Raw genomic sequence first — 14,952 nt, forward strand, 5'->3', positions numbered from 1 at the left:
ATAGCCGAAACTTATTAGTAGGTGTCCCAATTGATCATAACGGAGGCTCTGATACCATATTAAAAATCATGGTTGAGCCTAACACAACCCTACAAAATCGGCTTGTGAGGTGGGGATTGCTCCCATTTATAACCACACTGTCAAGCCATCTTTTGTTCTATGTGGAACTTTTTAACAGGATTCACCACTTATTACCTTTAAGGTCAATTTTTAGTAATTGAGCTACTAGACAAAAAAGAAAAAAATTAAATCATTTTTGTTACAAAAGCGACATGTTTATTTTCTTTATTATTAACAAGTACAAAAGAGGATAAACACAAGGAGAAATAGATTGCATATATCTATTTTGACATGAAAATTCAAACAAAAACCAAACTGAGAAACAAGTAGATTAAACATGTATCTTAAATCACCCGAATAAATATCACCTTAAACTAATTTATTTTGAAGCAGCAAGACTTTCAGAACGAGATCTTTCGAAGGCCAAAAGGGATTCTTGTCTAGGAGGCAAATTTTCCTTGACAATTGGGTGGTTATTGAAGTCTTGGCTCCAATTGTATAACTTGGGAAATTTCTCACTAGTGAATAACTTCAATCCTATTACTTCTTGTACAATGGGGAGCCAAAACGATATGAAGACTCCAGTAATGTCAACAAGGCCAATCTCATCTCCACCAAAGAATTTGTCTTTGAGCTCATCCTCAAGAAATTGAAGAGCCACTTCTGTTTCCTCAATACCCTTCTCAATCTCTTTCTCATCAAGAGTGGAAGAAACTTTTATTATAGCATCCAACCACTAGTCTCACAAATTAAGGTAATATAATTATTAAAATCATAAATATTATAATTATATTATTATATATGTATATGTATGCAAAATATAGGGTTAAATAAGTAAATGATCCTCCTAAATATACCAATATTTGATTTTAGTCCCCCTAAAACCTTATTTAGTCTTTTGATCCCTCAAAAAATTTTCATCCATGAAATTAGTCTTTGCCGTTAGAAAAATAGTATAATACTCAATGTAGAGCAGGGATTAATTTCATGGATGAAAAATTTTAGATGGACCAAAAGTCTAAGAAATATTTTAAAAGGATTAAAATCAAATATTGGTATATTTAGGAGACTATTTACTTATTATGTGTGTGTCTGAAGTTGGATTAGAGTTACACAAAACAAAATTAGAGAGAGAGAGGGGTAATTACTTTATCATCTATGAACTTAGACCAGAAACGTGCCAAGGCTCGTTTATAAGAATCTGAAGGCAATATAGGATTTTGTTTCCAAGTCTCATCAATATACTCAAGAATCACAAGGGATTCTGATAGGGGCATATCATTATGAACTAATACAGGAACTTTTTTATAAACAGGGTTGTAATTGATGAGTGTATCACTCAAGTTCTTAAACTTTTCTACCTCATATTTGTATTCAACTCCTTTCAGTTTTAGAGCAATCTCCACCCTGCACACAAATGGACTTGCCTTCATTCCAAAAAGCTTCACCTCTTCCTTATTTGATGCCATCTTAGTGCTTCAGTTATTTACTCAAACAACTGTTTAGGAATACTCTTTGATTGATTCTAAGATCTACTTTTTTATATAGAGCCTGGGGTATTAATGTTCAATTAATTAATATTCTAAGATATGGAATTTTTATATAACAAAAAACGGACGTCAACTAGGAAAACTATATTCCAGTAAATAAAATATATATATATAGAACCGTATTCTACTAAGCAAATTGATCATGATACACGCGTTGAGAGTCGAGACATCATAAATGGACACAGCCTCTTTTAGATTTTTGCGTTCAAATTAAGTATTGGGCATGCGATTGCGTTAAAACTTTTATAGAGAGTTTGGTGTCTATTTAAATTCCATAAGATTTGATAATTCGTCTCTGCAGCTGCGTGTGAATGATTTTCGATTTACAAACAAAAATTAGTTTTTTTTAGAAAATCATACTATGGAGATACTATTTATATCTACTTAGAAGTTTCGTCGAAAAATTTTGTGTGATGTTAGCATTACTCATTGATGAATTGAAGATTACTTACCATTCACGTAATTTTGGGTTACTATTAACGTGTTAATACTTGATTTGAGATGTTTTATATAAAAATAGTTTATAATTAAGGATGGATAGAAATTTAAGGTTGTTATATTTAAAAATGATTTTTTTAATAAAAAATACTTATATCTGAAATCAGTGGTAATATTGCCCAAGTCAAGTGGTGTAGAAATCGATCTACATTTTCTATTAAGAAATTTCTGACTAAGTGAATGCCCAAAATAGTGATGTAAGGGATTACGTAACCACAAGCAATGAGTGTTCAGAAAGTTTTGGGCAAAGACTAAGAGCATATTTAATTGGGAGTCTCTCATCTAATAAGAGGTGTAATATAATAAAGTTCAGATAAACTCTAAGACATGAGAATTTCTAAGATATGAAAGTTTATAAGAAATTCTCTAAGTGTTATGTTTTCTTTTTCAAAACTTTTTTCTAAATTAATCAAATTAAAGATTGTATGATTTTACACTTGATATACAATCAGAGTGTAATACAATAAAGTTCAGATGAACTCTGAGACTTAAAAATTTTTAAGATATGAAAGTTTATAAAAAAATTCTCTAAGTGTTTGCGCGCTATTTATTTCGACTGGGTAAAGACACTTGTAAAAATTCAAAGAGTTATATAATTTTTTCAAGTTTTCAGCTCCTTATATATAGGAAGATCTGAGAGACGTTGGAGAGTGCTAACACATAAATTTGAGTCCTTGAGAATTTTGGTCCAAGACGTTTGAATATTACTTGATTTGGATAATGTCGTTGAGTAGTCATTCGAAATTCTTTTGCATCAATTGGAATTATTCGTTTCATTCCCTTAGTCCTTGAATGCCTTTGTTTGTTTTTGCACGTGGTCAGAAGAAGACAAATTGTACTATTCCGAGTCTGATAGTGACTTTCCTTCAGAAGATGACAAAATCAGTCAGAGTCCTCTAATGTTGACGTGTCTTCAGAGTCTAAATTTCTTCGGATGCTTGGATTTTATCAGAGTCTTCTGACATTTAGATGCTTGACTTCTTCAGAGTCTGTTCCAACTCTTCAGCTTCTCACAAGTTTAAGATGCTCTTAAATGTGCTCATAACATTGTTCTTTCAAAATCAAAACTTTATTTAACAATTTAAATTTAATTCTATGAACTTGCATACTTGAACACATGTTAACTTATCAATTGTTCTTTTATACTTTGTTACCATCAAAACTTCATATGTATTGTACAAAACTCATTTTGGTTCAACATAGGCATTTGATAGACAGTAACGTGGGTTTTATCCGCAAATTTTTCTGTTCTCAACATTTATAGTATGTAAATTTCACTAATAGACTTTCTAAGACCTAAAAGAAAAGAGGAAGAAAAAAAAAACATGATGTGTATTTGATATTTCTATTTTGAATATGAGCTGGTATAGAATATGTGTGTTGAACATGTAATTTTTTTTTGGTCAAGTAGTTTGACAGTTAGAAAAATTCACCTTAAAAGTGAATAAGTAGGGTGTCTGGAGTTCGAACTCCGATTCGTGCATATATTATGCATTATCTCCTATCAAGTGAACTAAGTTTACGGGACGTCGAACATGTAATAATTATTAAATAGTATAAGAGAGGTGTGGGTTGACTCGGGTGAAGACTTAAAAAGGAAGCTAGTTGCATGGTTTTAGTTTATTGTGAAATTATTATTATTATTATTATTATTATTATTATTATTATTATTATTATTATTATTATTATTATTATTATTATTTTATAACTTCAAATGTTATGAAATTCGGTTACAAATTAATTTTTATACACCTTGAATGAAAAGTATTTACATATATATTCAATGATTTGTTGTCACGTCATTTTATGAATATGATAAATTATATATAAGTTTTAATTTCATTAAATGATATTTTCATACATCATTGTACATTTTTTTATACTAATAACATGTACAAATTAAATTGATTTTGTTATAAAGTCGTATGCCATTTTCTCTGAAATAAGGATTTATAACTAAAATAGTATTAACAAGAACAACAAAATCCTAGAATTTCTTAACCAAGGAGAAATCATAGGTTGCATATATCTAGCATGACATTAAAATTCAAACAGAAAGTAAAATGACAAACAAGTAGTTTAGACATTTTCCTTAAATTTGACAAGTAATATGGCCTTAAATTGATCTATTTTGAAGCAACAAGACTTTGATAGCTTTGTAGAAGGCCAAAAGGATCTCTCTAGGAGGCAAATTTTCCTTAACAATTGGATGATTGTTGAATTCTTGGCTCCAATTGTAAAGCTTTGGAAATTCTTCACTGGTGAACAATTTCAGTCCAAGTGCTTCTTGTATAACAGGAATCCAAAAAGCTATGAGTACGGCAGCAATGTCAACAAAGCCAATATCCTCCCCACCAAAGAATTTGTCCTTGAGCTCATTCTCAAGAAATTGAAGAGCCTCTTTTGTTTCCTCAATACTCTTCTCACGTTCTTTCTCATCAAGAGTGTAACAAGCTTTCCGTACACCATTGGAGCACTGGTCTCACAAATTAAGGTAATTATTAGAAGTAAAAAAAATGTTATGCACATTTAGTTAGTAGTATAAGTTAGTTAATTTGATTTTAGGTCAAATATCACATGAGGTCTTTTAAGTTAGATGTTTATAACAGGTTAGTCCTTTAAATCAGAAAATATCAGCACGAGTATGATTTTATTTTCATCAAACTCGGTTAAAATGTGTTTATGTGAACGTTTAATATTTACTTGGTATGTATAAATTCACCACTCTCACAACTAAGTTTTATGGATGTATTATTCAGTTTTGATTTGAAACAAAATTAATCGATTATTTGATTTATAATATTTAACCTGATTTTTATATATGAAATTTTCTATATATAGGACTAATTAGTCCTATATAAAAAAGTTTTTTATATAGGACAGCGTGAGGTATTTGACCTCGTTTTTATATTGGAAGTTTTCTATGGTAACTTTCTTTAATTTTTGATAAAAAGAAGTTTAGAAGAAGGATAGCTATTCAATTTTTATGTATTATGGTCAATGTGTAAGTAAAGTTAACTTTCACTAATTAACTTATGTTATTCGTTAATTGTTAGGGTAAGACCTTGCTACCCTTGAAGAATAATTGTGGGTAATTTACTTAACAACCAATTAGAATTAGACACATGAATAAATTTTGTAAGTGACATCTACAAACTAAATTTTACTCTACTTGTAAACTTACTTAAGTGACTCATTTTCATTTATTGGTAGATAAATTACTCATAATTCTTCAAAGATAATTAAAAATATAGGTATTTGTTATTGTTAAGTTAATTATAGTAAAACTCAATTTGATTTTAATTAGGGTGATGTTAACTTGAGTCCTTATGGCACAAGTTAAGAACTAAAAAAGGAAATGAAAAATAAATTTCGAATTAAGAATATAAACTTTTAAACTTTTTAGATGTTATATGCACAATTTTTCCAATACTATATTTTTATATTTGGTTTTCTTAACATGTGCTCTTAGTCTTAAGGACACAAGTTAACATTTCCATTTCAATTAAAGACCCCTTCTTCATGGAGAGCGGTAAGAACATTACATAAAAGATAAGAGTTATGCTGACAAGTGCTCGAATAACACTTGCAAAGGATTCAAAATAGAAATAATTGATAAATTTTAAGCCAAATACCTTTTTTGGTCTTTTAAGTTTGACAAAATTATTGTGTTAGTCCTTTTAATTTTTTTAAGTTTTAAATATGTCATTTAAGTTGTTAATTTAATGCACGTTACCCTTTTTAGGATCTATTTGAAACTTAAAAGCTTAAAAAACTTTAAATACATGCATTAAATTAACAACTTAAAGACTTATTTAAAATTTAAAGGCTTAAATGTGTAAATAGTCCCGACACATTCATCACTTTTTGGGATTAGTCCCTACACTTTTTTTTGTTTGGTTTAAGTCCCTGCACTTTATAAAAACATTGGATTTAGTCCTTACCGTTAAACATCTGTTAAAAAAAAAAGAGAACGATAACGGAATGCCATGTGGCATGCGATTATTGGGCCATGTGGCACTATACAAGTGGTTTTAGTTATAAATTAATAAGTAATTAGTAATAGTATTAATTAATTAATTAATCTGCATAAATTAATAAGTAATTAGTAATAGTATTAATTAATTAATTAATCTGCATAAAAAACAATTAATTCTGAAGAAAAAAAGAAAACAAAACTTCTACGGGAGCTTCGAAATCGTACCAGCTCCCTTCCAATTCACTCACATTCTTCTTCCACAACAAGTTCTCACTCACACAAAAATTAATGATACAAGAACCTATATCTCCATCTTCCAAATCCATCGTCACTCCCAATCTTCAAAATTGATGCCGCATTCATCATCTTAGTCAACTCTTCGATATTCTCTTTCAGATTCCCCTATTCCCACAACCCAAACATGTTATTGGATTTTGATTCGTTTTTAATTTTTATTATTTCTGAATTTTCGGATCCTTTCTGTGATTTCGAAGCCTTATGAAAATTTTGGGATTTTTTTGCTGTTGTAGTGCTATTGGTTTGTTGAAGGATTTTGAATGGTGATTGGTTCATTGTTGAATTTCTGGGTTTAATATTGTTGTTGTTTGTATTTTTGGGTTGTTGAATTTTAAAGAAGCTAAGATAAAGATGGGTTGGGTGGTGATGAAGCAAAACAGTAAGAAGGAGGTGAGGTTGTGTGGTGATGGTGGATTCAGAGTAGCACTTTGGTGACATTAATGTCACCGTGACATTAAATCTGAGCCACACAACACACATTGTCATTGTATCTGGGCCACACAACACATCTATCTTGGCCTTTGTGTGGCCCAGATTTAATGTCACGGTGACATTAATGTCACCCAAGTATTTCCCGTGGATTCACGGGATGAAGTTGGTTGGTAATTATTATTAATTATTAAAATATTAAAAAAAATTAAAGCTTTTTGTTTATTTGATTTTTAATGAATTCTGGAAAAACACTTGTATAGTGCCACGTGGCCCAATAATCGCATGCCATGTGGCATTCCGTTATCCTTCTCTTTTTTTTAACGGTTGATTAACGGCAGGGACTAAATCCAATGTTTTTACAAAGTGCAGGGACTTAAACCAAACAAAAAAAAATGCAGGGACTAATCCCAAAAAGTGATGAAAGTGCAAGGACTATTTACACATTTAAGCCAAATTTAAAACTTTAAAAACTTAAAAGACTAACTTGATATATTTGTCAAATTAAACAAAAAATCACACTTTTCATTACTACTATCTAACGACTTTACTTTAAATAACTTCGAGAAAACTATAATTGTAACTACTTTCTCAAATTTTTAAATTTCACATTTTACTTAAATAAATAAAATAAAATATTCTTTTACGCAATCAAAATTATTTTGTTAAAAAACAAATAATTGAACTCAGGTTGGTAATGGGTTCCACCAAATGGCAAATCGTTCAGAAAAATCTAAGTTTGACTTCTGATTGAAACAATTTTTGATCAGACAATGTTTTACTTGCATTTCGGCCAAACTTCGAATTATCAGAATCATTTTTCCTGATAATCGAATGGTTAACACTAAAAAAAGACTATTTTGTTAATCAAAGATAATCAAATGAACCTAAGATCTCAATCTTTTTTTGTTGAACAACATGGGCCCAGGAAACACCTAAGATCTCAAATTTACTCAGTCAACTATTTAGTGCTAACTGGGCCTGTTTGGTTTGGCTTCTGAGAAGCAATTCTAGCCCAAAATCACTTCGAATTATCAGAATCATTTTTCCTGATAATCGAATGGTTAACACTAAAAAAAGACTATTTTGTTAATCAAAGATAATCAAATGAACCTAAGATCTCAATCTTTTTTTGTTGAACAACATGGGCCCAGGAAACACCTAAGATCTCAAATTTACTCAGTCAACTATTTAGTGCTAACTGGGCCTGTTTGGTTTGGCTTCTGAGAAGCAATTCTAGCCCAAAATCAATTCTCTACAGTGCCAAAAGCAATTCTAGCCAAAAACAACGTGTTTGGTTCAGCTTTTCAGAATTGCTTTTATCCTCCAAAAGCAATTCTCCATGAAGCTACAAATCCTAGCTTCTAGCTTTTCTAGAATCAATTCTCCTTGAACAACGTGTATATGTTTCTATATTTTATTATTACAACATGTTATTTTACTTTATTGCCCTTTATCAATTCTCATTCTTTATCAATTCTCCTTTAGCTATGTCTATTTTAGTAATTATACATTCAAAAGCAATTCTACATAATTGCATCCAAACATAAATCATTTTGTTTAATCAATTCTACATAATTGTATCTAAACATAAATCAATTCTCTCAGAATCAATTATATTCAAAGCTGAACCAAACGGACACTAAAGCTTTCTTTTTTGACAAACGTGCTCACTAAAGTTGGATATATGAATTTGGACTTGAGTTACACAGAAAAATAGAAAAGGGGAGTAATTACCTTATCATCAATGAAACTGGACCAGAAACGAGCCAAGGCTCTTTTGGAAGGATCAGAAGGCAATATGGGATTTTGTTTCCAAGTCTCATCAATATACTCAAGAATCACAAGCGACTCTGATATGGGCTTATCATTATGAATAAAAACAGGAACTTTCTTGTAAACAGGGTTGTATTTTTTGAGTGTATCACTAAAGTTCCCCCACTTTTCTTTCTCATATTTGTATTCAACTCCCTTCAATTTAAGAGCAATCTCCACCCTTGTTACAAATGGACTTTCCACCAATCCAAAAACCTTCACCTCTTCCTTATTTGATGCCATCGTTGAGCTTCAATTCTTCACTCAAACAACTGGTTTTGGTCATTGATTGATTCCTAAGATTTACTTTTATATATAGAGCAAGGATACGGTAGTCAATTATAGAAAACTAGTAAAACATAAACTAGAAAACTATCCTCCCTCTGTCCCATATTAAGTCACACATACCAATGCATGTTTTTTATCTTTAATATCTTTAATTACCTATTGGAAAATTGATAAAAATTTAATATTTTAAAAATATTCATAAAGAAGAATCCAACAACTTCTTATCTATATTATATAAATTTAGGACCTATTTCAAGTCCCTAATATGGAAGTTATTTTCTCTTCTTTTGGTTATGACATGTGGCACCATAAACTAAAATACTAATGAACCTCTCAAAGTATGGTTATGACACGTGGCACTATAAACTAAACCAAGCATTCTTATGCATTTGGTATTTATTGCTATTATTTTATGTTTATTTTTTTATGAAATTATTCTAAATTGATGCATTGTTTTTCCAAAAATAATAATATTATTAATACGGCAGGAACCAAAAATGGCAATAGATATTCCATATTGATTAAAAATATTATTGATATGATTTGGTCAAAGAATCATGCATTGAAACAATTTTTACATGATATGGTTTTTTTTACATGACCTATGTTTATTTATTTTTTAAAAACCGAGTTAGAAAATATAATAAAAAAATAAAGAAACATATACCTCTATTTTGTTGGAACCGAGTTAAAAGTAATAATAAAAAGTACAAACGATTTTCGAAATATCCCAGTTGAAAACTCAAAATTCAAAATAAAACTAAAATTATTAAATAACTAAATATTTTTTTTCCAAAAACAACTATTTTTTTCAACTAAATATTTTTTTTTCCAAAAACAACTATTTTTTTCTTTTCAAATTCATATTTAAGTATCGGTAAAAGAAATAGTTTTTTTTTTTAAAGGAGTAAAATAAATAGTTTAGATATGTTTATATTTAAGTATTGACAGCCGCACATTTTTTTTTTAAAAATTAGTTAAATCAACCCATATCATTTAAGTCATTATAATATGGACAATCATGTATTTTAAAATAAATTATTGGAAAATGTAGTGTAGTTTAACACATGCCTTTAAATTTAATCATATTTATCATCATTTAAATTTGTATATGGAATTTAAATTTTAGTTTAGGAGGATGAATATCAAATAAATTAATAATGGTCTTTTATTATTCAAAAAAAAATTAATAATGGTCTTTGTCCATGTGATATTAGCTCAGCTAGGGACAATGCATAAATATATGCAAGGTCCGAGATTTAACCCCGGCCACCACAAGAAAAAAAAAATACTAATGGTCTTTATTAAAATGGCCCAAACGCATTTATCGTGAAAATTGTTTCAAATTTATTTGGTCTCATTCACATACATTTAAATACATTAACACTGATAAATGTGTTTAATTTTATAATAATTAAATAAAGATTTGCCGTGATAGTGCTATTGATGACGTAATTTTGAATGTACATGATATGGAAAAATACTAACGTATCCTTGCAAAAATGTCTATATAAATAAATGATTCGGATGAACACTGCAGATCACAATGCTTCAAACGTTAATTTTGCTTTACATTTATTTTTTTTTGACAGAAAAAAAAAAATAAATGTAAAGCAAAATTAACGTTAGAAGCATTGTGATCTGCAGTGACATTTTGAAGCATTGTGATCTGCAGTGTTCATTATTTATGTTCTTTGTTATTTCTTCTTTATTGTTTATGTTTATTTTTTATTTTATTTACTATACCGCAAAACTTTTCTTTCTAAAGAAACATGATATTATGGTTGGGGTTTTCAACCGTTCATGATTCTAAAAAATTCAATTCTTATTTTTTATGTATTGATTTGTACAAATTATAACTATTTTGATTTGTAATACAATTCTTTATTATTTCAAATTTTCTTTTCATTTATTTTCTCAATTGTTTTGATTTTTTTTCAATGGTGTTTGAAATCAAAGAGATACAATTGAATTCTCATGTTTTTTCTCTATTCTTTCTACCGGAAAGAACACGGGAAGAAGATAAAAATTGGATCTATGCAATGTTTTTTTATCCATCGTTGTGTTCTATTTATTGAGAAGTTAATGACAAGAGCTTTGTTGGCATGTTTATATCCGACTTGGCTAATACTATATGAATATTAGTTATATTTTGTGGTTTTTCTTAGTGGTGATAGCCTGGTAGGGGTAAACATGAAAGAGTTTCAAATGAAATCATCCAAATATTGAAAATAATTCATCAAACTATATGTAGCTTTAGAGAGTTTGCACATGCAGTCAAATATTGAAAACAAAGACGTTTCCACATGCTTTTTCAACCGAGTTCTTTGATCTTTATCTTTAGAATGTTTCAAAATATGCCGGATGTTAATTATTTTGTGATTCAAAATAATAAGAAATGTGTTTATTCAAAAAGGTAATAAGAAATGTGTCAAAATTTTAGCTTGAGAAAGTTTGCACATGCAGTCAAATATTGAAAACAAAAACGTTTCCACATACTTTTTCAATCGAGTTTTTGATCTTTATGTCGGATGTTAATTATTTGTGATTCAAAATAATAAGAGATGTGTTTATTCAAAAAATTAATAAGAAATGTGTTTTTATCAATCTTACTTTACAAATCAATTTTATCTTGCAAATGAAATATTTATTGTCTTTACCACATGGTCTTCCTGATATTATGATTTTTTTTATATAATCTTAGTCTGTTTTTTCATGACTAAATTAAATACTAAAATATTATAGAATAATACTTGATTATAAAATCACTATATTTTAATGCGTAAAAAATCCTTTATATTAAAAGAATTCCAATTTTTTAAGTCTTTAAGAGCATCTCCGATGGGAGATATTTTGCTTAATACTAGAATGTAAATCTTATTAACTACTTTCATTTGAGAAAAAATAAGAGGGATTTTTATTGAGAAAAAATAAGAGGGATTTTTATTGAGATGCAAGGCTTCTACAACTCTCTCTCTCTCTCTCTCTCTCTCTCTCTCTCTCTCTCTCTCTCTCTCTCTCTCTCTCTCTCTCTCTCTCTCTCTCTCTCCCTCCCTCCCTCCCTCCCTCCCTCCCTCTCTCTCACATTAAAAATGGAGCGAACAAATGATGTGTACGCGTGATGACCACTTAAGCTACCTCTTGATAAGAGCATCATTGTAAATGTTCTAAAAAATACTATATATTAAAAAATAACTAACAAACAGATGTACAGATAAATGTTTCTCTAAAAAAAAAAAGATGTACTGATAATTGTTCATAATATTAATTTTTTAATAAATAGTAATAAAAAATACTACTATACATAAAAAAAAAAATACTACTATATTAATGACTGTTGATATTTTGTCATAATTGTAAAATAAATAAAGATAATGAATTGATTGAGTCCTTAATAAGGATTCATTATAAAATATTTACAAATCAATTTTTAACAAAAAAAATTATTACACTTCATTCTTATTAATGATTCGATACATTATGATTACGTATTTGGAAAGAAAAAAAAAAGTTAATACATTGACAAATAATTGCTTTATTTCCTCAAAAAAAAAAGATAATTGCTTTATTGTAAAAAAAAAGAAGAAGATAATTGTTGTAGATAATTTTTGACAATCAGTCCTTATTAACGACCAACAATTAATAAATTATTATTGTTTATTTGTCAAAAAAATTAATACTTATTGAGAATTACGACAAAATATAAAATATTTTTATAATGTAGTAGAAAAAAAAATGACTCATTTAATCTACCATCAGTTTATTTATATAGGAAATAAATATAGATCTTTCAATTAGGTCCAAACTCCAACTTTTTTTAGCGATGTTAAAATTATGTTTATATTTGATATAATCTATCAATGTTAATGAATAAATAAATATCAATTTTTTAGTAAAAAAAGAAAATTAATGTATGTTAGGAAACAACATCATAAAAAAAATGTAGGCTACATTTTTTTTATGATGTTGTTTCCTAACAGACATTAATTGTCTTTTTTTTACTAAAAAATTGATATTTAAACTAAAAAAATGTAGTCTAGCGCTTTTCTAGATGCCTTCTTTTTTGAAAAAAATAATAAATAAAAAAATGTAGGAGAATGAGCAATTATTTATTTTTTGATGAAAAGTAAGCAACAAATCATAGAAAGAAGGTAAAATATTGAAAAAATGAAGAAGAAATAGTGCAAGGCATATGCATAAACAATTAGTTTTTTTTTTTGTTGAGAAAATGCTTAATCAATTAGTGTAATCTTTCAAGTTATTTTATCAACTTCCTATGAAAAAACTATTGTATCAATTTTCGCCCTCAACTTTATCCACTCATACCGTAGAACTATATTATGTGTGCATGACATTATAATTTCATTGGATTTGATGCAAACAATTTTCTTTAATCCTCGCTACTCCAAGGACGGAGTTGGGAATCTGGCATTTGTTTGAGAGGTAAATCAATTTTTTTTAAGAATGAAGGTAAATAAAATTTGACTTAGTACCTAAAAATATAAGCATCATCCAAAAATAAGACAATTTAAAATCTCTATATAAAAATTAGATAAATCAAATTCATATGTTTTTTGTTGTTCATCTTTATAGTTTTAAATTATTGTACATCAAATGTAATATATCTATAAGTTCAACAAAAAAAGTATGGGTTCAAGGTTTGCTTCGAGGTGAATCAAGTATGCATGGTTCATGGATGGGTTCATGGACCAATTCTATTAACATTAATGTCCTTTGAAGGTAAGGGTTTGCTTTGAGGTTGTACCAAAAAAAAAAAAGGGTTTGCTTTGAGGTTTGCTTCGAGGTGAATGTTAAAAGAATGATATTTGTACTATATCTTTTTCACTCTAACAAAGAAATTTTACATTTGTAGAATTGTATATGTATTAATGTGCAAGATATATATGCATTAATTCTAATATTTATTCTTTTTTATGGTCAATAATCTTTAAATAAGCATAAAAAAAATCCTATTTTCTTTTTTTAAAAAAAAACACATACTTTGATAATCCTATTTGTAAATATTCATTGAGACAAATCAAACAACATCTTACATGCTAACATTTGTATTTATATATTAGTTAAAAAAATGTGGTCAAAGTAAGTTATGTGAATAATGCATATTGTAAAATTGTGAAATGTATTTTGAAACGGATGAAGTATAAATGAATCGTTGAAACTTTGACATGCTGCAATCAAGGATATCTTAAAAATTCACGCTATTCTTTAAATCATTTAAGAATATATAGCAAGTTTTCCATTTTCCATAGTCAATCACCATTGAATAACTTTTAAACCATCATAAAAAAAATCCTCTTTTATTTAAAAAAATAAAACTCGTGAATTAAGAATTAATTGCATTAAAGGTAAACAAATTGTAGAAAATATGAAATGCTTCAATCAAGGCAATCACAAAAAGCAAATTCAAGAAATATTTTAAATCACTCAATAGTGAATATGTATGTCTCATTTTCTTATTTCTATTTAATCTTGACCCTCATCCCGTTCTTCGATTCACGTTTCTACTATTCTTGATAAACAATAGATCATTGAACCATCATTAAAAAAAATCAAACCAAGAAAGTTCTCGGAATCAAGAGAATGAATCAAAGTATAAAATAAAAAATTTAAGAAAAATAAGTTATTTGATATTATGTGGTTGCTAATTTAAAATTTAACGGAAAAAATTATTATAGTTTTTTATTTACAGGAATTTCAATTTTTATTGTTTTTATTATAGATTTTTTTATTATAGAAATTATTTAAAAAGTATTGATTTCTATAATCCTAATGTGCATTAAATCAGAATTAAAAAAGATATTTTATCAAAAGATAAAGAATGACAATTGGATATTTAAATGTTTGAGTTTAATAAGGAAAAGGGAAATGTTAACCGGTGCCCCCGGGGCACTGGTTAAAGATACTTAAAAAAGGAAATTATATAATAATTATTGCAGTGAAAATTGTTTAATTAATCCATAAATAAGTCAACAAAGTTTCCTTTTATGGTAAGAATTTCCTTTTTTTGTATGCTTA

The 14,952-nt window shown here is 28.1% G+C and overlaps 1 protein-coding gene and 1 pseudogene across 2 annotated transcripts; both read right to left on the bottom strand.

The window, feature by feature from the left end:
* Positions 1–253: 253 nt before the first annotated feature.
* Positions 254–1,581, bottom strand: LOC146907740 (putative glutathione S-transferase). Its single transcript, XM_085729626.1, has 2 exons — positions 1,209–1,581; positions 254–796 (listed from the first exon to the last, which is right to left on the bottom strand). The coding sequence occupies exons 1-2, from the start codon at positions 1,527–1,529 to the stop codon at positions 440–442; spliced, it is 678 nt and encodes a 225-aa protein (XP_085585752.1). The 5' UTR covers positions 1,530–1,581; the 3' UTR covers positions 254–439.
* Positions 1,582–4,039: 2,458 nt separating this feature from the next.
* Positions 4,040–8,928, bottom strand: LOC146907741 (putative glutathione S-transferase; annotated as a pseudogene). The gene is made up of 2 exons (XR_015020300.1): positions 8,551–8,928; positions 4,040–4,584 (listed from the first exon to the last, which is right to left on the bottom strand). The product of XR_015020300.1 is annotated as a putative glutathione S-transferase (transcript).
* Between the last annotated feature and the right edge of the window lie 6,024 nt (positions 8,929–14,952).

This window comes from Medicago sativa, chromosome 7 (genome assembly GCF_051527215.1).
Source record: "Medicago sativa cultivar Bolivia chromosome 7, Bolivia_mono, whole genome shotgun sequence".
Taxonomy (NCBI): Eukaryota; Viridiplantae; Streptophyta; class Magnoliopsida; order Fabales; family Fabaceae; genus Medicago; species Medicago sativa.